Source organism: Dermacentor variabilis, chromosome 1, assembly GCF_050947875.1.
Source record: "Dermacentor variabilis isolate Ectoservices chromosome 1, ASM5094787v1, whole genome shotgun sequence".
Lineage (NCBI taxonomy): Eukaryota > Metazoa > Arthropoda > Arachnida > Ixodida > Ixodidae > Dermacentor > Dermacentor variabilis.
Genome location: NC_134568.1, coordinates 79,324,838 through 79,350,679, shown reverse-complemented (window position 1 = coordinate 79,350,679; position 25,842 = coordinate 79,324,838). Strand labels below are relative to the sequence as shown.

Here is a 25,842-nt window from a genome sequence, read left to right as displayed (position 1 = left end):
TCGTGTGCCAAGGCTAGCTAATAATTATCGCGCTTACCATCTGTCGAATGCTACATGAACGACTTGTCTGCACGCACAAAACATTAGGTAGATGCCTCATTTCATTACTTTCATCGCTTTCCGCACTTCCATGACAAAAAGAGGTACAACCAAACTTGCCTTTATTATGGGTAGGCTTTATAATGGTTGTGGTCAACAAAAACAAAAAAGGCGCCTTTCGATTCTTTTCATCTGCACTCGTGAGCACGCAACAAATCGTGCGCGGCAATGATAGTAGCCACATTTACACTGATACGTTAAAAGTGTACCCTGTTCATACGCCGACGCTTGTAACACTGGTAAGATATTCGCCCGCCCTTAGCGGAAACATGCCGTGTTAGGATAGTAGTGAAGACAGATGCCGCAGTTTCCGCAGCACGCCGGCCGTGCGTTTCTGTCACTGGTAGCTAAGCGCGCCCATCTGTTTCTGTTCCCTCAAAGTGGACATGGCTACGGTATTGTCGCAATATTATTCATCACTGATACGGAAGAAACTGTTTCAATGCACCTACTGTACTTGCGAGAAGAAAAACAAATCGTGTTCGGCGCGTTCGGCTTGCTCCGCCGGCCGCCATTTTTGTTTTGGAGTCCCGCACCCGCATCCCGCAGCAAACGCGGGTAGAAAAAAAATTTTTTTTTTTTCGCAGGAAATTTAACACGCGTAATGATCGCACCTCTGAATTTGCGTCACTTTTTCTGACAAAGAAGTGCTATCATTATGCGAGTAAATACAGTATATTTCTGTTTTCTAAGCAGCTTGCTTTTTCCCCACCAGGCGTTAATTCTTGAACGCACTCAAATTCTATGATCGTCAAATTAGAAGGCAAAAATGGCCACCTCCGAGAGTGGCGCACATGCTTCGAAAGATAGCAGATTTCGCGATTCCACTGCGTCTTCTGCGGCTGATATTATCGATGGATTGAGGAGCAGCAAGTCTCGGGGTGCTGCCCTTTCATCGGGCTTTGACTTTGAGAGTGACGACAACGCAAGCCAGCCACGACAACGCAAGCCAGCCCTGAACAATGGCGGCCGCAGCCCGGTACATCAAGTTGTAGTGCTTGGACTTCAACTGTTGCAGTGGAATACCTGTCCAAAAAAAATTTGGTTTTTTTCGGAGATAGTGCCCATTAGAAATACATTCTGTATATCATAATTTTTGTAACGTTTTTTTTTTCTTACTAGATACTACCATGTCTTCACAAACTTTGTTCAATTTTATTCCACAATTTTGATTCTGACAATTTACAGTAAACTCTCAGTTGTACAAATGTCGGTTTAAAACATATTTCAGCATAACAAGCTTTTAGAAAATCCCCGGCAGTTTTCCTATGCATTCAATGCAAAAAGCTTTCACTTAAACGAATTTTTGAATAGCGAATATTTCAGTTGAGCGAACTTGATCAGTGGACCTGGGCTCATATTTGAAATCAGTTCAACGAAGTTTTGCGCTCTGCAGCGCTGGCATAACCGATTCCCGCCGCCCCCAAATCGACCCTCCAGCAGCGGCTATGTGCAGTGTAACAGTGAGCTAGTTACCTATCAACTATCATATCTAGAAATTGTTTCCAGTGTTCATCCTGAAGAAGAGTGTGACGAGGAAGATGCAATGGCAGAGGCAGATTCAAATCCTGTAATTCTAGCCGAGGCTGTAGGATGCCCTAGAAAGTTGAGAGACTGTGTCTCAGCAACACGCTGTGCCAGAGGAAGTGCACAAAAACATACTCTCTGGACGGCTTTGTTACTTCTTGCACTTTAAGAGCACCAGTGCAAATGAAAATCAGATTTTCAAAATGAGACAGGCAGCAATGTAACTGTTACATATTTCATATATATTCATGTATGTTACTCCATAAATTGCATTTCACACTTTTGGCTCGATTCCTGCTGTGCCCTATGCTGTTCTATATTATAAGAAATAGTCAGTTTAGTAAAGTTTCAGTTAAGTGAACTATTTCCTTGGGTCCCTTGAAGTTCACTCAAGTGAGAGTTCACTGTAGTATAAACCTTTGTTATGGCATAAATCTCGTTAAATAAAGATTTTATGCGTGCAAAGTGCATTCATTCGACTTTTTGTTTATCTATTACATGAAATATTAAGTGGAGCAGTTCCTTCAGAAAAGAAATATGATGTAACCAACAAAAACCACTTAATTTCCCCATGGTATGGAAAGAGTTAAACAGGCCATAAATGTCATGAAGGATGCTCCTCTAGATCTTCAATTACAGCATGCAGCAAAAATTACACATTGCATCCATTTAATGCAATGAAAGAATGCCATGGACAGGATTCCTTACCTCTGTCAATTCAAGGTCTTCCTCAGCATCTGGAGTCTGCCAGTGTCGCAGTTTGTAGACTGCTTTTGGCTACACAAGAAAATACAAGTGTTTCTTGATAAATCTCATTGGTATAGACCATAAGCAACTGAAATTGAAAATTAACTTCTTGTACATTGAAACCACTAAGTTTCAATAGTGCCAGTAAAGTATGTGCTCCGAGCTCATGACTTCATGTCAGAAAGTTAAAAGGTTGCCCTTCACAACTCCTTTACATACATGCAAGCATCCAATCTACCACAATCAAAGTGGTAATGCATGCCTACAGAACACACACAATGTCATTGCTATGGCCCTAGCAATTTATGTCTTACAGTCAACATTCATAACAGCAAAGAAAGTCACGTAATTAAATAAAATAATGTAAAATAAATTAATTCTCGAGTGGCTCTTGACACTGTAAGGAAGTTCAATCACACAGACACACACATCCTAAAACAATAAAGGGGGAGTAACAAAGAAGTGGGATGGGTAGGCACTACAATGCTTATTCTATACCACTGTCATAAAATATATATTAGTTGTACACACATATGTAGCTCAGGGTGTCTACCAAGCTGACATTTTCAAATTCCCAGAGTTTTACAGGTTTTCCCTGAGTGCCTTTGCAAAATTCCCCGAGTGACACAGAACTTTGTTTTACGTCAAGACGGGTGACACCATGTCGCCAGATACTGTCACTTTCTAGTAAGCATGTTAAAAATAAAAACAAACAACTTAACCCACTTTGAATAGTAAGGAGTAGTGATTATTCTATTAAAAATAGAAAACTGAAGGGAGGGGTTAGTAAAATGCACGGCAAATAAAATATCTTTAAAAATATGGCAAAGCTCATTGCAAATTGAGTCGAACATTTTCAAATACGAATAAAAAGATGCATACAGGCATACAGAAGCAAATATTTTCAAAAATGAGCTATTTCTATCAAGTGATAGCAAACTCATTGGTATTAAGTTCGAACATTGTCACAACTGAGATTCTCTCAGCAGCTGGAAAGTCAACCTCAGCTGTCCTGGCACACTCTCAACACGCGCACAATGCCCGAGTGTTGCGTTTCACTGCTTTAAAGAGTCTATTTTGGTTTGGATGAGGGACACCTGCATCTCAGCGTCAGCCAACAATTCGCTTTTTGAGCTCAAGCTCCTTCAAGGAAGAGGCAGCACAGTTACTTTCCTGATCATTCCTCCATGCGATGGTCCTTTCTGTTCTCGTCTTCACTCCACCGCGTGTTTGCTCCGCGAATTATTGAAGCACCCTCTTGATCAGTTTTACAGTCAACGTTCGATTTTTCTGACTCCTTAGGGGCCGCGAAAACATCCAAAAAATCGGGCAGTCCGAAAAATGAATGCATGTCTTTTATTGCCCTTAAGGGCTCAAATCGCCACAGGCACGTCCAAAAAAGCTAAGGCCTGCCAGCACACTTATTAGACATATCGATGCTCGTACTGTGATAGGAGACGGCGGGTGCACGCACGTATAGTTAGGGAATACGTACAGAGTCCCATGGCCAATTGCCCCTTCCCACAGTTAAGCTTCACTGCAATACTTCACGTATGCTTCACAGCGTTAAATTGCAGTGCTGAGGCGAAGCTGCTTTTTGGAAACAGGCATTATGCAAAGCGCCATGCTTTCTAAGTTTCGAAGCCAATCGCGAGGATTACAGAGGCGGAGTCGGTGCCATTGCTGCCAATGGCGAATCCTTTCAATGAAAAACATGGCGCCAAACGCCAAGAACCTTAATAGCAAACACCAAAGCAGCTAGGCCTCGTGTTGCCATGGTAGTTGCTACGGCTGCCAGCGGATCTGCATGCAACAGCGCCAGTTCGAGGCGGCGGGATAATTAAAACGGCGGCGTTGGCTTTGATTAATGCCGTTTTGGACCTGCGGTCACGGCAAAAAGTTCAGCAAGTCGGACGGCAAAGGGTTCTTGCGTCCGAAATTTCAGACATTCAAACATTTCAGACATTGAGTCTATGGGCTACGTGGTGGTTCCGCGAAGCCGTCCGCATTATCGGGCATGTCTATAAAATCGGGCGCTCAGAAAATCGGTCGGTGACTGTACATTCGCAACTCTTCCAGCAGACGACATGGCGTCAAAGACAATTCGTTACGATTCCTCTCTTTTACTCGAGCCAGCATTCGGGTGAGTTTTGTTCCCTTTCAATAAAATGACAGCTAATTTTCCCTGATAGAAGTACAAATTCCTCGAGTTTTCCCCGAGTATTTCCAGACTATTCAAAATCCTTGTTGCCGGTTTTCCCGGTTGGTAGACACCCTGTAGCTGCATAAAAAGGAAGAGAGAAAAAGTTGGCAACCTTTCCAACAAAACAATGTGCCTGCCCCCTTAGTTAATTTCATCTTTTTTTCCGTGTGTGTGTTGCGCTTCCTTACAATGCACTGATTATACCTTTAGAAAGTCCTTTTAATCTTTATTCTGGTGGCCCTGATTTCTTTAACTCAATTGCAGAGAACATTACTTTTGATTTCCCAATTTAGCCATGTGGTTATGTTGTCGTGAGTAGAACACCATAGCCACTGAACTACTTGGGCAAATAACTGCATGCATACACAGTGCAGGCAACAATTTAATTACCTATAACCTGTTTTATACATAGCAGGCAATGCCAAAAAGGTTAGAGAGACTTCTTTCACTGCTCACATTCACCACAAAAAAATTGTGCACCAGATATGAAAGATATATCATAAGATGCCAACAAGCACTGACACCAAGGACAACATAGGGGAAATTACTTATGCTTAATAAATGAAATAAAGAAACGATAAATTAATGAAAATGAAAGTGGATGAAAAAACAACTTGCCGCAGGTGGGGTTTGTTGGATTAGAGCAGGAACAGAGGACGAGAAATATAAAGTTTGGTGCACGACTCCCCTTCTTTTGAAAGCATGGTTAGAGCAGGGCCGCTATATTGTAGTGATGCCTTTTTCGATGCTGTCTTTTGCTCTTTTGACAAAAACTACAGAATATTAGTACTTTAACAATCCATTCTCAACATATCCATTCTCTGATACACTTTTTGCATATCACAAGTCTCTTATGTGCATACTACTAGTAATTTGCAGTGTCACATGGGCCATTATGCTTTCTAATATCGCCTTAACATGAACACATATCCTGTACATATTTAGATAAGTGATGACACTGTACTGTATGCTAGTAACAGCATACAGTACAATATTGAGGCCTTATGCAGCTACAGAATGACAAATGTCATGGATGCACTTCTATAAGCTTGGCTGCTCACCTTCTTCGGGCTTTGGAATATCTTTTTGCTTTTGAATATGCATCTAGAAGATGATGCTTTTGGTTCAGGAGGTTTTTCTGCATCCTCTTGTGAACCTGATGCAAAGTTCTGCGATGCAGGTTCCGACTCCTGCGAATCTGTGATTGAGCCTTGGGAGGTTCCATCAGCTGTCATATGGAGCAGCTCAGAGTCCTGAGAACTGGGAAGCTGAGAGTTTGAGGTCACTGCAAGAGTATCTTGCAGGGTCATTGGTGGTTCGTCATCCATTTTCATTTCCATGTGCGATGAGTTAGCAGCAAGTGTCTCACTGGTGCTAGCCACCTCTCCAGAAGATGTCTCACCAGAGCTTGCCACCTCGCTAACATCTGTCACACAGGTCACACCGACGTTTGTACTAGGCACCACGAGCACCAAACTAGATACTAGGGCATCACTAACAGCTACTGTTGCTGCAGTTCTCTTGACAGGTATCACCATGCCTGGTGTCTCCACTGGAGCACCCAGGTTTCTCTTGCGAGTGTATGTCCGTATGGCTGGTGGAGCATGGAATGAGCTCTGGTCATTACCATCACAGGGGTCACTGCCTTTTACAGACTCGTCAGTGAAAAAAGTAGAAGGCATTGGTAAGCCTTGCGCAGCAGGCTGTGGAGCAGCTGTCAGAGAAGCAGACATCCGAGGTGCAGCGGTTAAAGGTAATGAGGCAGATGGAGCCACAGTCAAAGCAGCAGCCACCACAGGAGCCACAGTCAATGAAGCAGCTGTTGGAAGAGCAGCAGCTGCAGGTCCAGATGACAGGGAAGAAGCAAGTGGATGATCCCTTGAAAGTGCAGCTGCACGACTGCTTTTTTCCAGCTTTACACACCGAAAGTCCACATTATCATCGGGACCCCAGCTTATGCCCACTTTAGACACAGGTTCATTCTTGTCCTTCGACTTGCTCGCAACGGAGTTGGAACTTGACGTTCGCAGTCTATCAAATTGTGCCAATGCACGCGCTGATGTTTGAGATGCCAATGGTGATGATGTACAAGTGGTGTTGCGGCTCTTGAAGAACTTCTTGGGCTTTGGAGGCAGCGGTTGGCTGCTTGTTTGTGCAGGGTCCTGTGCCGATCCATGCAAACGTGAGAACGCACTTTTGCTGCTGCGGGACGTTTCGTCATGGTCAATGTCAAAACTGAACGGATCATCATCTACTGAAGGGTTGAGAGCCTTTGCATCAGATGACATTGGTCCATCATTTATCCCGTCAGGCTGGCCATTAGACTGAAAAAAGTCAGATACATTTGCATAAGTTAGTCAACGTATTTTCCTCACCTATCAAAGTGAAACTTAAAATTAAGAAATGAATTTCAGAAATGAAAATTATATTTTACACTAACATTCTACAGCAAAACAATCATACTTTACTTCTACAGCAATCACAGGTACAAAAGTTCCCGAGTGAGTTATAAGCTATTACTCACTTTCATCTAACGCAACATACACCATTAAAACATCCATGACACCGCTAGCAACAACCTACAGGTGAGAGGTAAAAAGCACCTTCAACCAGACCAGTCAGCGCGAGAGCCATACAACAGCTCTATATGCTGTCCACAGGGGTAGCAAGAAGTGTACTGTAAGCATTAACATATACAAGGCCTTGGAGAGTCAACAAAACTGTGCTGCTACGCCATGTAATATTACACAGCTGGCTGCTGGGACCCAGAATGGGCATATCACCATCTTGCAAGCATGTTCATTTGTCAGCTTCCACCAGACCTACTTCCACTGCCCAGGAAAGGTATGAGGAAGCACATTGCAAGGTGCCAAGTCATTGGCCAGTATTCAACGTAGGAGGAAGAGAGACGCTTACCTGACAACGATGTTTACGACAAACGAAACAAGCTTTCTAGCAGTTCATGCAGTGGTGCCGTGTACGTATACTGGGCAGATAGAACCCATTCAGCAGAAGTCAGTGAACAAACGTATATTCAAGAAGTAAACAGCACACACAGCACATGCATGCTCCAAGGTGTTTCAAGAAGGTGTGCAATAACAACATGAAATTGATTTTCATTGATTTCACATTGAACTATATCTAGGATGTACCCAAAGAGGCGTAGCCAAATGCAATTAGCATAAAAGCGTAATTATGCAACTGCATAATTGCCCATTGGTGCTACTGAGAAACAACCAAAAAGAGTAAGCAAATTTGGAGTAAATGAAAATCAGGTCGACAGCAAGCCATCCTCCATTATTTTTTTTTCTCCTTTTTTTAGTTCTCAGGAGGAACCAACAGATAGATCAACAGGCTCACGCTGGTTCTGTGAGGCATGGGCCAGTATAATGCAAGGATTTCTTTCGCTTGATTCTATTACTTTCTTAATCCACTGTTCACAGCCAGCTGATTCCAGTGATAACATGGGGAGAGCGCCGCTCGGACCACTGACAAAGAACAAAAAGGAATAGCACTTTGGAATAGAATCATTACATTATACCAGCCATGGTTTCTTGCTAACAGGCACTTGGCCACAAACAGTGAGAATATCTATATCAGAACAGGACAAATGGCACAGATGGGCCACCAGTGGAAACTTGTCAAAAAAAAAAAAAATAACGATGTTCTTCATAGGAAAAGGGATTGGTCTCCCAAGACCTACCTGAGTCGCCTTACGAAGCGACGTGAATGAAGTCATGCCCCACCGGTGCACAGCTGCAACTGACATTTTGGCTGAACTGGTCTTGCTGTCTCCTTTGTCAAGAAGAATCTGATCCAAAGGAGGAGCCAAGCGGCAGTCATGCTTGCGGCCATAAGTCTTTGCTCCAAACTTTGACATGATGTAGACCTACGAAAGCAAAATCCCAATAAGTAGGTCTCAAGCACACATTTCTGGCCTCAATATTACTAGAAACAAACACAGTTTCACAGTGAATAGAATGGATAAGTTTAACTTTCAGGGAACCCACCCTTTGCCTATAAGGCAAAACGCAGGATTGAACATGACAGGAAGCCAGAAAGTCTGATAACATTTTCTTCATGCTTGATGCTATTATACACCTATTAAGGCATGTGCAACCTCTGCAGCCAGAGCGCAGAATAAGTGCTAAATCTCTCTCCAAGCAAACAAAATTAAGCAAACAGTTTTTTTTGGAGCATGTGCGTGTGTGTGTGTGAAGCAGTAATGCACAGCTATAAGTGAAGCAAAATGTTGCTGAATAAAGCTGCATTATAATGCAGTCCAACTGGCATTGTTTCTAACACTAAAAACATGTGACTAATATACAGTAAAACCTTGCTAATACATAAATGGTGGGGAATGTGGATCAGGCACGCACTAAGTGATGTACTCATTAACCGACAAGAACAGATGAGTGACTATAGACTTACTGGCCAGATTCTCACACACACACACACACACAGACAAGTTTTATTTGTGAAGAGGCATCAAAACATCTGTGATTTTAACTTGCCATCGTGGCAGCCTTGCAGCGACGACGCTACCCTCAAACTCGGCAATGCCACAAGCCAGTTTCTCCACTAGGCCCCACTTCTCTGCAAACGCCCTCATGACGGTCAATGCACGTGCCACATTGAATACAGAAGGGCCATTATCTACTTCTACATCATCGCCGTGGACAACGTGGAAGCGCCAGAAGCTATTGGAGTAGGAACTACATCATGACCACTATGTTTTGACCTTGCTATAAGTGGCAACTGCAGTCCGTAAAAAGTCCATGTGCTGAAGTTTCCCTATTTATGGTCTGCGCGCAGGGCACATAACCAATTTTATGCCAAAAGATGAAGTGAATACTACGCACTAACCATTTGGCATGTGATAAGTGACTACGGCTTAAGCTGTCAGACAATACATTAAGTTCAATGGCGGCCAGGTGGGGGATTAGTCACGGCTATATTTAAACCAGAATTACTTATTAAACAGGTATGTATTAGCAAGTTTTTACTGTATAACGTGAAATAATATTGCTGTATCATTAAGTACAAATGCCACTGTCCATACTAAAGTTACATTGCCAAAGTGTTGCAGCACACATTTCACTTCACAGCCACTACAGCCAACAGCTTATCAGCAAAGAGCATGATGATATTATTTACTAAATTAGTCAGAACAGCAGGAGATGCTCTTTTAATGATTTGTCTCACGCACAGTCATATGAATAAACAATGCTGCACGAGTACTTTTTACCAGGCTGTCCATTTAAGTTATGCTGGTGCAACAAAATAACTATAAGTGTGAAGTACCACTAGACCAGGATTTTATTATTAAAAAATTATGTTTGAATCCTGGAACTGCAGAGTGGGTTATGAGAAAGAGTGTGGTGGAGGGTTCCAGGTCAATGCTGACAACCCAGGGTTATTTTTAATTCACACGCAAACCATATCACAAAGGCCTTTTTTTTTTCTTGCGTTCTGCCCCATCAAAATGCAACTGCTGCAGCCAGGAATCAAAGCTGTGACCTTGCGCTCAGCAGCACATCACCATAGCCACAGAGCCACCATGGCCAATGAAACCAAATTTGACCTCTTATTTTCGTGGGTGACTGGAATGCCAAGGGAGGAGCTCAATTAGCAAAATTTTACTGTAATCTCCACACAAAAACAAGCTAAAGCCTGTTTGTAATACTGAAACTAAAATAAGGACACTGTGATAGCCAAGGTATCAGAAAGCTCCAACCAATCAATATAATGCAGTCCTAATAACACTTGTTGGGCTAGTTGGTGCATGCTTCTTACAACAAAAACGACGCAACACACCAAGAAAGACAGGCGAAAAGAAAGGGCGTCACTTGCAACTAACTTTATTCTGTGAAAAGATCACAACATATAGCCATGTCATACATGAGCAGCAAGGTTCCATGCATCATATCACCATAAGTATGTCAATATTATTAATGTGCTAGCTTAAAAAGCTTCTAAAAAAATTTTTGGCAGAAGAAACGAGGTGCTGGCACGTTAAATGTTGGAGGCATATTACATAAGAAAAAAAGATATCTATCTGCATTAGCAATAAGTCAGTAGTGTTACGCAGTGCTGAGTTAGAATTTTTTTATATACTTTTTAAGTTAGCACATGACTGATAACAGATTTATGGTTATATGACGTGCAGAACCGTGCTACTCATGTATGGTGTGGCTATATATTGCAATGTTTTCAAGGAACAAAGTTAGCTGCGATTGCCGCCCTTTCCTTTTGTCTTTCCTTGTGTGTCGCGCCGCTTTCATTGTAAGAATAACGCAGTCCTGTTAGGGTCACAAGTAATGAACAAACTTTATGAACAAAAATAAGAGGTCACCCTAAAATGGCAAATAGAATCATGTACGCCTTCAAGGAGAGTTTGATACATCTCCGATTTTGCCTATGGCCTGGTACCTACGTGCGAGTGGCAGACAGAGCAGCTTGCACACCAAGCTGCTGTACCATACACACTATACTGCCTTGTACAGCTGCTGTTGCAAGGTGTGCATTTGATGATCGTTGCTTAACGTAGGCACTACAAACAGCGAGCATACCATGGCACATGCAAGTGAGGGCATGGACTTGCACAAAACATAAAAGGTTAGTATCAAAGCCATATGCAGATCATGCAAATCGGGACTGATGAAACTGACTCTCGGCACGACATAAGCCAAGATACCAGAAGGCATCATTCTGCCAAATTAAACCCAATCTATACAGGAGAAACGAGCAACACCAGAAAACATGTAAGATTTCTTTTCTTTCTATTGCTATCTTTAAAGCGGCAACATCTTCAGTATATTATCCTTGTGATGCATAAACGCATCCTTCCAAACTGCAAGACTGTCTCTTTAAAGCACCAGCTAGGTATTATTTTAAAGCCTGCATTATCAATAAAAGCATTGTGGTTTTTATGTTATAGCTTGGTAACAGCAAGCAAGTAAAATAGACCAGGAATATACAATCTTGCTTAAAACTGGTTAGAAGTTGTGCCTCTATATCAATTGCTTCTGTACTATCAGTTCTTCGTATAGTTGGTATAGTATGGTTATCTGGCAAATTAATTAAGCCATGAAGGTTTTATACTGCATTAGTACAAATCTAATCAGCTTCTTGTTTGGCACCAAAAGGACAACATCTTTCTGTCTGAAGTTCTTGAATGCTTTTATTATGCAGTGCATGAACGGTAATGTTAATAGAGCAAGTATGTCTTGCATTCCCAGTAGCAAGTAGTCAATCATCAATAAAAGAACTGCCTCTCTTCAAGGGACATTAAAGAGAAAATGATTTCACCTGCATTAGTACTTCTATGATACTAAGAATGCCTTTCTTACTGTGAGAAGATGCTTGACAAGTCCAAAAAGGCACAAAAACTAAAGACGGGTGGCACTGCCACTTCTACCAACCGAATGCAATATCTCACCCTGCTCAAAAGGTGGCGCGTGCCTTTAAATATTACAACTGGCTGCGACTGGTTTACTTCTGTCACTAAAGTCCATATCTGCTTGCCATCATGGCTACAGGTTTCAAGCACTCTGAAGTTATCGTGCTGCAAAGTTTTACTGCCTAGCATAAGACAAAACGCTGAATGATGGCCCAAATGTTTCAAAAATCAGTTTATACACACACATAAATGCACAAGCACTATTAAGTTACACACTGTCCAATATGCATTAGTATGCTACTGCAGCCAAATTAATAGTAATCACACTGCTTTCGAAGGAGGTAGTCAAAGGTCAATGTAGTGTATTAATAATATGCAATAAATGAAGCATCTAGTATAGTTCTATAGCTTGTGAAATCATAGAAATAGAAACACACAGTCTAGTTGCAGAAAATAAATGTCACCTTAACATTGCCAAGCAAGACAAGACCCATAAACTAGATAAGTGACTCTAAGAAGTAGTATCATCATTTGCCTTCTCTACTTTAAATGACTTCATTAAAACAACACAGAAACTTGGCATCATTTGACATGTTACAGCGAACCTGTATATGGCTAGGGTTCCATATATTTTTTGTGTTCATGCGTCAACAATAAAAATGGTGAGCGTGGGCCAACCCTGGAGATAGTGCAACACTGGGCCAACCCGCAATGGAGGTGAAGCAAGCTTCAAGCACTCTGCCCATAATAATAGTAATAATAATAAATATTAAAATTAAATTATGGGGTTTTACGTGCCAAAAGCCCTTTCTGATTATGAGGCACACCGTAGTGGAGGACTCCGTAAATTTCAACCACCTGGGGTTCTTTAATGTGCACCTAAATCTAACTACACAGGTGCTTTCGCATTTCACCAATAATAAATATTAATAAATGAAATCAATAAATCAAGATGCATTGTTTCAAGTCGACGGGTATACTGGAATAATTTGTGAACAGCACATGGGTTAATGAGCAGGAGGTGTTCCTTATGCGCAAAGGACAAAATGTATTTACAACCATACACCCTTGACTCGCAAGAGGTCAATGCCACCAACTGTGGGGATGTCTCGGCCGTACAAACAAGAAATAGAATTGCGATATCCACTGTGTACATATATTCAGGTACACTCAAGTCTGATGTTGAGAAGTTCATGACCACGCACTTTGTATAGGTTAGCCGTGATGACACTACCCCAGTCATCATCATTGCAGACTTCAATGTGGACATTTCAAAGCCAGACAAGAAATGGTTCACTCAGCATCTAAGGCTGCAACAGTACCAATCAGTAATCACAATTCTATCATCACTACCATTACCAAATGATGAAAATTAATACCTGTACCCTTGTCTAATCCTGTGTGATGTGCTACTGCTTCACTGGTCATCCACCTTCACAGAGTGAAATGGCTCCTTGATTTTTTTTTAAAGGTTTATTCTGTTGCTTGAACTGCTTGCTGCCGCCTTTAGCAAAATTATACCTACAGCATGCTGTGTGTTGACAGCGTGCGAGCCCACATCATTTTTATTAAGGCCTGGTTGGTTTCATTGCAAACAATGACTGAAATTGGCTGTATTCCAGATCATTTCCTCAGCTCTCCAAATATGAAAAAGGATATTTTCAATAAAGGGGGGATAACTTGCTGTTGTTAGTCACAAAAATAACAGGTGCTATGCATTTGTAATTGTCGACAAACCAAGAATAGTACCTATGAATGCCCTTGCAGTGATGGCCTACTGTACATACAACCACTGTTAAGTGGTAAAGGGCACATGTAGTACATGTGCCCTTTACTACTACTGTGCTAAATCATTTTATTTTCACAACATCAGCTTAAATATTCATCTCTCTACACATTGCATAATTTACTACTTCACCACTAACACTGCAGAAACTCGCAATGTCTGGGAATGGCTGAATGGAAGGGTTCTTTAACCCTTTAAGTGCCGTGCCCAAAAAGACTCATCTGGCGCCGATGCTCGTCACCCGTGACAATTCGTGAACATGAAACATTCGTAACTGGTTGCACCAACTTCTCAGAAGTTGGTTAAATAAAAATTTTAGGGTAGGTTTTGATTTTATAGGTTAGACGGCGCAATAAAGCTTATTGACTGTTGGTGTTACTCATGTCTATTGTTTTCCCAACATGGCGGACCAGCTCAAAAAGCCAGTAAATATCTTTTTGAACAATGCAGTAATTTAATAACTTCCGCTGTACACTGTATCAAAGAACTTCAATATTGTTTACGAGGTGGTTTTTAAGGGCACGAACAACGACAAAAAGAATATGTTGCCCGAGGAACAACAATTATCCTAATTTAAATCAATTGTCACATTTTAATTTTTGTTTGAATTTTCAGATTCAAAGATAAGTAAAATCTTTCTTCCAATATATCTGCAATAAAATAGCATTTGAATTTAAAGCCTGCTAATGTGTTCCTTAAAAATTGAATTTGTTGCAGTTCAGAACACCCAGCGCAAAAATGGTTAAACTGCCTTATATCTTTGAGATTGCATTGAACAAACTTGCTTCTGCATCAGTAAGCACAGTCAAAAAAGTATCTCAAGCAGTAGACGATCTGGGTAATCTGGACTAAGGCGTACTAGATTCCTCCTCATATAGACAGTGTCAAAAGTGTCTGTAAATTAGATCTTGAACAGCACTCAAATTGTACTGATGTAGGTGTATATACAAGCAGCAAATTAAATCTTCCAGAAGGCTAGTATTAAGCACAGAAAAGGAAGGTGCTTTCAGCAGCCTACTTTTCAATCAGCACAGGCAAAAAGGTGAACCCAATGAACATAGCAAAATGATTCTTCCTATGACACGGGACCATAAGTGGAAGCCTGTAAACATGTTCAAATGAACACAAGAGCTTAAATATATTTATGCTATGCAAAGATGGCTCTGTGCAAGGAAAAGCCATAAACCACAGTGCCTTTTGACGATAATATAACATTTTAAAGCACGTAATATCGATGAGAACATAACCATGCAAGCTTAAAAATGATACTTAGCTGTTGGCCGTTAGAAAGACACTCATGCACCATTGTGGTGTTTTATGCATCACGAAGATAATGTACACAATAGGTGTGGGATTTTGAAATCGTCTATTCCCACACATCACAGAGAGGTTTAGTGAGTAGAACATGCACACAAGCAATACTGCCATAATTGTGCATGCCACAATAAAAAAATTAACGCAGCCAGTTTAAATAAGTCAGGGCTCTAGACAGCAGCAACTGTTCTGTAGTACACAGACCTTTCATTTCTTAAGATGAGTGACAGTGTATCACAACAAAGAAGGAATGATTAGCTATCCAGACATGCCAAGGGTATGCACTGAGAAATGTTCTGGGCAGGAATACAAAAAGCAAAGGCATGAACAGGATTACAATGAAAGCACAGTCTGTTCACACTGCTGCTATCAGTGCCTTGTTTACAGACCTGCTATTAATTCCTTAAGACAGTGGTTAGTGATCTCTGAAGAATGGCTGCATGCTTTAAGACGACGAAAAGAAATTTGCTTTAAAGGAAAACACAAACTCTCTAAAATGGATTCTGCGCAATGGTGCCATCAATCACAATGATCACAGCGAATGGCCTAAGTGACCATGCTACTACTCAGACATTGGATAGGAAACCCAGACAATAAATGTGCATAGATTTCACTCATGACATAAGGGCATCTGCTTATGTCACCAGTGAGACCTGTTTGAAAAGGCGTAGAGCACATAGAGACCCTTGCTAAATTTTGTGGAATGATTATAAACTCTCCAGCTGTTACAAGTAATTTGAACATAAGCATTGAGTACACATATTCTCTTGTCCTGTGCAGCATGAGAACACACAACTCAAGCATTGTGAAATTGTTACATTTCTTTCAAACACTATTATGTTTCACTTGGGTAATCTTCTCCGCAAAACGCCACCGAGCAACGGCTGCCTCGCCAGTAAATTATGGAGGAATTAAAACTAGCACTTTTCGTCGCATTGCAGCTGCTGCTCCAAGTACTACCTGCGGGGCGCCTCAACACGACAGGCGCGAATAGCTATCCACGTACACATGCGAGAAATGCCAGCGACACCATCGCGATGCACTGTAGCAAAAAAACTGCGAAAAGCTTCCTGTACTCACACTGATGTCCTCCTTAGCAGTCTTAGCGTGGCATTTTCTCAGCAGCCTTAGCGTGGCATTTTTTCGCTTTGTTAACCTCACATCTGCGACACTGGCTTCGAAGTTGGGTGCAAGGCGCGCAAGGACAGCGTTGTTACCTTGCAATTTTCAGTTTACTGTTAGAACATGCCATGCGTGTTGGCACCATTAGGGGTGCGGAAGTTCAAATGACTAGTGCCTGCCGGCCGTTGTGTAAATAAAATCGAAGGTCTTTCGGCGCATTAATAATTGCGGACAAATGTTGGCACACTAAACATGCAATCGCAGCAAAATTGGCGGGCAGCGCATGGTTCGGTTACGTAATAACCAGCGTTACCATCAGCGGTCAAACAGCGCCAGAGCCGAAAAACCCGAGTTCACAAGCGCGCCTCGGAAGTCGAAGGCAAGCAGTCACCATGCGGCAGCAAGGTAATAGGGCGAGTAGAACCGCTATCTAACCACCGCCATGAGATGTAAACGGAAGTTCCACGATAACGAGGTGTATACCCACGTAGACGACGGCAGTTCAACCGAAACGATCTCTGGGACTCCTCGCAGGCATCACGTTAAGGTAGTAGGCTGCCTCGAAACGCATATAACGCAGCTCACGTTGAATGCACAAGAAATTATGTAATACAACCAAAGCGAAGGTGAAGGATAATCCATGTTGCTTCTTCCGCACAACGCGGCTCTGCTCGGCGACTTGGAACAACCTAGGCCTTTTGTTGAGTAAGCGCTACAATGCGCCAAATAGTAGTAACAGAAAAGGCAAATAATAAAGCATCGAGAATCAGTACCTAGTTCTACGGCATCCACTTCTCCATCAAATTATCGCTGAACATGAAGATCGATTGCCATATATTAACAAACAGAGACGTTACATTTCGCCAGCCTTACAAACCCGCCATCGGGTCGTCCGCCATTAATCTAGCATCAAATACACGGGAAGTGGATTGAGGATACAGCAGGTCGCAGTTTCGTACAAGATGCTTCATAGTTTGCAAGCAAAATAAATGCCCTTCAGCGCTTAAAATAAGAGGTCATAAAATAAGTAAAATTATGTTTTATTTGCTATGAGTAACATCTAGAACATTTAGTGGCGTCATCTAGGCATGGCGCCAACTCAAGACGGCTAGCAGATGATCGTCTGCTAGCCGCAATGTGTTGGTCGAAAAAGTGCATTCGCAGCTCTGGCGTTCAGTTCTCGTCTAGCAGCTGGCGGATGCAATACAAACGTAAAAAATCGCATACCGTTCATTTGCCGCCGTAGCTATATTGGCCAAATGTGACACTGGCTTGGCCGAACATAAAAATTATTGAAATCGATAAAAGGAGTTCTCATCTAGTTATGTATTGTAGGTGGGTGCGGGTGATTGGAGGCCACAGTCTTATTAGATCACCATAAAAACCGTCTGTTGGGCATGTGTATGTGTATTTTTTGCGCTGTATTTGGAATGTACAATATTAGATCACCACCACGATCAGGACACGCAAGAAATCTGGGAAACATTCTACATGTTTAAAAAGAAAACTAAGTGACAGATGCGTTAGACAACCTTCAATGACCTTGCACGACGAATTCGCTCTTTTGAACATTTGTGCCCCTTAATCTAGAATATCTGAAATTGTGCGTTGTTTTGCCCACTAAGTCCGTTTAATCGTTTCTGGTGTTCCTTACTTTTTACATATTGTTGAAGCTGTAGGAACTCTACCATATGGTTTTCGCACTTAATTAAGAGACCTTCCACCGTGGATAACACATATGTAAGTAGAAAGGTTTGGAAACACGTTTAGTATGATACTAAAGCTATAGTACGAACAACGTTGGTACGAAAATGCTGGGGTGTTGTGAAGTTATAGACATTTTTCATCCACGATGTAGCAGCAGTGCCTTCATAACCCCACAGAACTTCCGGTCAGCCATTTTTGACAGTCCAGTTAGCCAAGAAAAAAAGAAGTGTTTTGTCGCATAGTATAATGTAGACACATATTCTTGATGTTTTCAGATATATAAAGCGTGCGCCGTATGTCGATCTCATGTATACACGTTATTTTTTTTTTTTTTTTGCATTTAACACTGCAATTCACTTGTCAAACACTCCTACTCTGCAACAGAATTGGTGTTAGATGTAGGGTCCTATAAATTTTTAGGCTATTGTAATTTGCGTCTATGCTTGTGTTGCCCCGGAGTGTTTAACCGGAAGTCTTCTGGGAACTATGTTTGTAAGCATGAAAAGGGTCTATATATCGGACGTCATGATAAAAAGCAATGTTTGCTAACACCGTGTAACAATAAGGCTAGGTATGGTGACGGTGCTACTAAAGAATAAACAAGCGCGCTGCCCGTGTTTCTTTTCGGTGTGCTTCGAGTGGTAGCCGCAGCGTTCGCAGGAACGGGGTGAGCCTTGCAAAATTTCATGGCGTCATGGTTACCGAAACCGAAAGTGGTAATTACTTAGGGCTCGCTGAAGCTCGCCGGCATTCTTCTTTTCTCTCGCTCTCTCTCTCTCTCTCTCTCTGTCTCCCCCAGAGTAAAGACTCCATAACACCGCAAATGTTCACAAGAATTTATCCGCAGCAACTTACGAGGCGCGCTGCCGAAACGTGCTTTCTTTGATGATGCAAAATTTCCGCGCAAAATGAACAGAGAAAAGTGACGAGAAGGCTTTACAGTATTCACGCCATATTCACGCAAAGAATAAGGAAAATGCACGTAGCGACACCACTTGCAAAGTTAACTCACAGATTTTCATCACGTCAGAACGGTCGTATTTGCGTCTATTCCTTTCTTCTACATTTGCAATTATTCGTTCTTGCGTGTTTTCGTTTGTGTTCCCACGAATTGTATTGCGAGCGCGGCGGTAACAGGACCGTCAATTGCTTCCACGCGCGATGTGTACAAACCATGTCTTACTGATCGCAGACGGCCTTGCTTTAGCTTAAAGGAGGCATAACATTCCTGACTTTCAAGCGTTTGAGTCTGAAGCGTTCGCGGTAAGCTAAGGGGCCCGTTCTGCTATTTCTTTCTTTTCATTAGCTCTGGTATAAGCGCTGTCCAAACCTGTAGAAAGGTCGAAGATACCTAGCCTCTGTCGAGGTCACCTGTTTTACGTGCGGCTCAGGACCATATTGTTCTGGCAGCCCGTCTCGCCACTCTAGTATTTGCCTGGGGGCGAAAGTTTCGGTATATATGCAAACGACGGCCAGAAAGCGGCCGTCAGACAGGCAGGCAGACGCGACAAAAAGCGGACGGGTGTATCTTCGTGCATAGGCAATTCGAGGGATAAATCAAGGGATCTTTTAGGCATGTAAGACCCTCTGGGCTGGACTTCTCCGCGTGAAGATAGCCTCGCCGCCTACAGGATTATCTGACTGAGCTATGTCGGTTGCTCGGTTGTCATAGTCAGAAGTTCGAATCCTCGTATGAAAATATACACATACAATATACATTCTACCTTTCCGGGGTCGCCCATCTTTGGTTCCGCAACCATGAGGCTGACTTTTCCCCCTGGACAGCATTCCGAACGACACTTCAAGAAGTCTTCGGTCGTCCTGCTGTGCGCAAACTTCGGGCTGAACAACAGCTTCGCTGTCGTGCCCAACAAAAGGGCGAAACATTAAGAGCTAGATTGAAGATGTAGTTGGCATTTGCCGGCGTATCAACTTAGATATGACCGAAGATGACAAGGTCAAGAACATCTTGAAAGGCATAGAAGAGACAAAGCATAGAATGCTCTTGGCAAAGAATCCTCAGACGGTCAACGACCTCATAACGCTTTGCCAGAGCTATGAGGAGCTGCGTAAACAACGGCTTTCTACTCGCCGAGCTCTCGCTCCAGACGTCGCGCTTTCAGCTCTGAGTGATGGTGTCAGTTCTATTCCTTGCAGTTAAGCAATTCTCGACCAAATCAAGCAATTTGTACCAGAAGTGGCACGCCAACCCTCTCTTCTGCCAGTCCGTCCAGCCTCAGAGTCGCCCTTGTCTCCCGATCTCCGTCAGGTGATACAAGAACAAGTCGCTAACGCAGTAAAGCTTGCTCATCAACCGCCACCTACGCCTGTTCCTCTTACCTACGCTGCCGTTGTCGCGAATCCAAGGCCTTCGTCTGCAGCTATTCAACCCAGACTTACCAGCGCATTTCCCTCTCCTCCGCAAGCAGCTGCAACATATGCGCCTACGCCCCCCCCCCCCCCCCTCCAAGCAGCTACTGGCGCCACAGCAGCCCGTGCGCCCACCTCGCCAATATTTCCAATATTTCCCGCTGTTCTCAATCCATGGCGCACCTATGACAACCGGCATATCTGTTATTCGTGCGGCCTACCTGGACATGTAGCACGGCTTTGCCGCCGGCGCAGATGGTATCCTTCGATTATCCGAGGGCACAAAGCAACGATTTCGACTCTCTGTCCCGTTCCGCTACTGCCGCTCAGCCCTTCGAAGCCTCGCCTCCTGCTTCCTGAACCTTCAATACCCGTCGGTCTCCGTCTCCCCGTCGGCGTTCTCTGTCGCCGCTTATCCGTCGCCCTGAAGCTATCCGAGAGGAAAACTAAGGACCGCATTTCCGGAGGCAAGAACTGCGATCTCAACGAACTCCTCAAGACCTCATTTATTTCCTGCGAACCTCCTTGAATTTTATGCAGAAGACATTGCCGTTCATGCGCTTGTACACACGGGAGCAGCAATATCAGTGGTTTCAGACCAGCTTCGTCTTACCCTTAGAAAAGTCGCGACGCCATATTCTGCCATTTCATTACGTACAGCAAGCGCTGCGCCGATCGAACCCTTAGGGAAGTGTACCGTGCGTGTTGTTATAGGCGGCGTTTTATACCATGTTGAGTTCGTTGTTCTGCCTCGCTGCTCCCATGCCATGGTTTTAGGATGGGACTCTCTGTTCTCTCATCATGCCGTTATAGATCGTGCCCGTGCTGAACTCGCGCTGTCGCCATTCGGCAATAACGTTTTTGAAGATACTGATGGCGCTTCCGGGCGTGTGTTCGTCACCGCCGACACCGACATTCCTCCATACTCTGCCGCACTTGTACCCGTTTCCTGCGTTGGGTTTTCCGACTCCACAGTTCTTTTCACGCCGTCTAAGCTTGTTGCTCGCCGTCATCCTTTCTTGCTTCCTTTTGCCCTTCTTGCCATTCGACAAGGTTCCAGCGCACTTTATGTATCGAACCTGTTTCCTTGCCCTGCTAGCCTGCTCCACAATGAGTGTCTTGGTTATGCCGAGGAAATCGAACCAAGCTTCCTTTACGATGTGCCTGACGACCCGGCTTCTCCTCCGGTTGATGCTCTGGCCCTTCAAGTTTCTCCCCCCACGCCGCCGTGTGACCCAACATTTTACCAGTGTATTGATTCCAACCTCACTCCAGCGCAGCACGCCCATATCGTTGATCTCCTAGACCACTTTCGCACGTCATTCAAACTACAACAATCTCGCTTAGGCCGTACTTCCACTATTGTCCATCACATCGACACCGGCAACCATGCGCCTTTTCGCCACAGGCCGTATCGTGTATCCGCCACGGAGCGTAGCGTCATCGCTGAGCAAGTTGGAGACATGCTCCAACGCGGCGTCATACAACCTCCGCACAGTCCCTGGGCTTCTCCTGTAGTGCTGGTAAAAAAAGAAAGATGGCACAATTCGCTTTTGCGTGGACTACCGGTGACTCAATAAGATCACCCGCACGAACGTTTATCCGCTACCCCGTATTGACGACGCGCTAGACTGCCTCCAAGGCGCCGAATTCTACTCATCTTACGATCAGGGTACCCGACTTACGATCCGGGTACTGGCAAGTGCCAGTGGCTGAGTCAGACCGTCTAAAAACGGCCTTCACCACACCTTACGGTTTATTTGAATTCACCGTGATGCCATTTGGCCTGTGTAACGCGCCTGCCACATTGAAAGAATGATGGACAACATCTTGAGCGGTCTCAAATGGCAGATATGTCTGTGTTATCTGGACGACATCGTTATCTTTTCACCAGACTTTCCTTCCCACTTCGACTTGAACGTGTCCTCAAGTGCATCGCCGATGCTGGCCTCCAGCTTAACTTGAAGAAGTGTCGCTTTGCTGCCCGGCAGCTAGTTATCCTCGGCTATGTCATGTCGAAAGAAGGTGTACTCCCTGATCCGGAGAAACTACAAGTTGTTGCCCAATTTCCGCGACCAACGACCTTGAAAGAACTGCGCAGCTTCATTGGGTTAGCGTCATATTTTCGCCGTTTCATCCGCAATTTTGCCACCATAATAACACCTTTAACGCAGCTTCTTCGGAGTGGCCGCAACCTTTCGACCTGGTCACCGGATTGCGATGCCGCATTCACAAAGCTGCGTCGTCTCTTGACGTCACCACCAATACTGCGCCATTTCGACCGAAGTGCTCCAACTGAAGTACGCACGGATGCCAGTGGCGTTGGCCTTGGTGCCGTTCTCGCTCAGAGTAAGGCTGACTTCGATGAGTACGTCGTTGCCTTCGCCAGTCGTGCACTCACTAAACCTGAATCGAACTATTCTGTAACAGAAAAAGAATGACTGGCTATAATTTGGGCCATAACCAAATTTCGTCTGTATCTCTATGTCCGCCCATTTGACGTGATAACTGATCACCATTCGCTGTGCTGGCTGTCGTCCTTAAAGGAGTACTGACACAAAAAAAAATCCACGTGTTTTTTTTTTTGCTTTAATAAGTAGTTAATGACCCAGTAATCACGGCACGAAACCTCATTTACTTCAGAGCGCGACAGGTAATTATTTGCAGTCTTTTTTGTAGCGACCAGTCGAAGTTTCGGTTCCAGAGAGCAACGAGACGGGAGAAACGGGAATGTAAACAAAGTGGTCACGTGTTCGCAAAAAGCCATGACGTATGCTCTGACACCCAGCCAGCGTGCGCGACCAACTGGCTGAATATTGTCGTGCGACTGCCGCATCGGTCGGACGACCGCAGCCAATGACAGCGCCGGTATCGTGAACGTCATGGCCACGTGATAGACCCGGCGGGGCGGGGCCGCCGAGCGGGCGCCTCACCGCTCTGATCATGTCTGTTTTTTTTTTCTCTCTCCCTGGTCGAAACGCGGGCCTCTTTCGCCGCTGACGGCGGCACATAAATCGGCTACAATTTGTTTCTGACACGAAATAACTTCTAGAATAAAGTGATCTCGAAAGAGTACGAGTTATAAATCGTTGTGCGAAATAGTAAATCGTTGGCGTGATTTCTACTCGGACGCGGTAAGCGCAGACGCGCCAGCAATCGTCTGTATACGAAGCGGCTCGCCTGACTGGCGTGTTTACTCATCGCTACTAACGGCACCGGGAAAACTAACCGTATTTTCACTTAAGAGAAACATAAATGTTCAGGCATTGATTGTGCTGACGAATTTAGGCGCTTTAATACGAGCTGCAGACGCATCGCAAGGACCCTCGGCCCGGATAGACGGCCGGCGAGCTAGGCCTACATCGTCTCCCAGCGATCGCAAGCTCGCCTGACATGCTCGTTCGCTTCTGTCGGCGCCAGTGAAATCAAATGTGCTGCAATTTAAGCGTGACATAACTGTGTACACGTTGTGCCGACTAACATAGGCGCTTCGTTATACGAGCTGCAAGCGATCGTGTCACAAGCGCAACCGGTGTCGGATTAGATGGCCCAGCGAGCTGTGCCTGCCGGCTCGCCATCGGCGGCTGTCAACGGATCCGATACTGCTAACGCGGCCTTGCGGAAACACGTCTACTGTGCTCGCATAGATATGTTTATATTGTCATTGTTTGTTTCAAACAAGATAGCTGTGCAAATACGGTTGCTTTCACTTTCTGTTCGAAGTTACGCAGCATTCCGAACTTCCACGCAGGGGCGCCGGTTCTGGGAAGAGCTACCCGCCGCTCGCTCATTCGTACCATGTGTCCCGAATCGCCGCATGCGGCAAGTCGCACACGACGCGCCGTACGACAGATCGCACGGAAAATCGCCCCATGCGTCTCGCGCTTTAGACGTGGGCAATCACTTAGCAACTAAGATATTGCGGCCGGCGATGGCGAGGACGAACCTCAACAAAACCCTCGCATCGGCCACGATCAATGGTAAGACACAACAAATCGGCGTTGAACGTTGTGGCAGCGCAGTCAAGCTGATAGTGTGGGAAATATCCCGATGGACACGACAAAAACTGCAGTTGCAGCGACACGGAGAGCGTCCCACTACAAGTACAACAGCTAGAACAAGCAACAACATAGGAGAAGAGCACATGTAAGCCGCATGGCAGCCAACGAAAATTCGTGACGTAACCACATGACGTAGCGTTTTCTTGGCTATTTACAATCCCGCTTGATGTCAATGTCGCGAGGTGCTCTGTTTTGCGGTTGGCTGCGCGCACGTACTTTAAAATTGATTTTAAATATGTTCTAAGCGATATTCGCCGCTGACATTCTATAGACGATGTGTGTGTAACCAACTAAATCGATCTCACAAGTTATCTCGACTTCAAATTTTTGTGTCAGTACTTCTTTAAAAGAACCATCCGGTCGTCTTGCGCGTGAGCCCTTCGACTGCAGGAGTACGACATTCGAGTGGTGTACCGTTCTGGCCGAAAACACTCGGGTGCGGATGCCTTGTCTCGTTCGCCACTAACAGACGAGGTTAGCTCCCCGAAGGCCTCATTGTCCGAGTCTTCCCTTGCTGCCACGTACATTCTTCTGGAGCAGAAGAACGACCCATGGATTGTGTCCAAGCTGCGTTTCTTGTCCACCCCATCGACACCCACTACAAATCGCGCATTACGTCGCCAAGCACATCACTTCTCCATTCGCGACGGGCTCTTGTACCGTCGCAACTACCTCCCGGACGGCCGCAAATGGTTTCTTGTCATCCCTCGGCATCTGCGTTCGAATATTTGTGCAGCGTTCCAAGACGATCCCCAGTGCGCGCATGCAGGTGTACTGAAGACATACGCGCGTCTACGCCTTCGTTACTACTAGCGGGGGATGTATCGATTCATCCGTCATTATGTCCGCCCCTGTCTCGTTTGCTAACGCCGTAAAGATCCCCCTCGTCGTTCAACCGCCCCATTGCAGCCTTTGCCTTGCCCAATACGTGCTTTTGATCGAGTAGACATCGACCTTTATGGACCTCTGCCAACCACATCAGACGCCAATCGCTGGGTAATCGTGGTCATCGACCATCTTACGCGCTATGCGGAGCTTCCCCTTTGTCCAGCGCTTCTGCACGTGACGTCGCCTGGTTTCTGCTGCGCCACATCATCCTTCGCCACGGAGCTCCCAGGGAATTACTCAGTGACAGAGGCCGCGTCTTCCTCTCCGACGTCATCGAGGGTCTCCTCAAAGAATACCGCATCACCCATCGCACCACTACTGCGTATCATCCGCAGACTAATGGCATGACCGAGCGCTTTAAGCGCACTCTTGGTGACATGCTGGCCATGTACGTTGCATCCGACCAAACCAAATGGAATCATGTTCTACCTTTTCTCACCTATTCTTACAACACTGCCACGCAGACTACCACGGAATTTTCGCCCTTCTTTCTCCTGTACGGACGCGAACCTTTTTCCACAATGGCTACTATCCTTCCGTACTGCCCTGATACCACGGAAACCACTACCTTATCCGAAGCTGCTGCACACGCAGAAGAGTGTCGCAAGCTTTCCCG

The 25,842-nt window shown here is 44.5% G+C and overlaps 1 protein-coding gene across 1 annotated transcript in view; it reads right to left on the bottom strand.

Moving 5' to 3' along the window:
* wapl (cohesin release factor wings apart-like) overlaps positions 1-17,102 on the bottom strand; it is a 146,836-nt gene extending 129,734 nt beyond the window's left edge. Inside the window, exons 1-4 of the mRNA XM_075690464.1 lie at positions 16,974-17,102; positions 8,280-8,465; positions 5,638-6,900; positions 2,335-2,403 (exon numbers count right to left, since the gene is read on the bottom strand). Coding sequence (XP_075546579.1) covers positions 2,335-2,403; positions 5,638-6,900; positions 8,280-8,456 — 1,509 coding nt within the window. The 5' untranslated portion in view covers positions 8,457-8,465; positions 16,974-17,102. The remainder of the gene's footprint in view (positions 1-2,334; positions 2,404-5,637; positions 6,901-8,279; positions 8,466-16,973) is intronic.
* Positions 17,103-25,842: the final 8,740 nt, after the last annotated feature.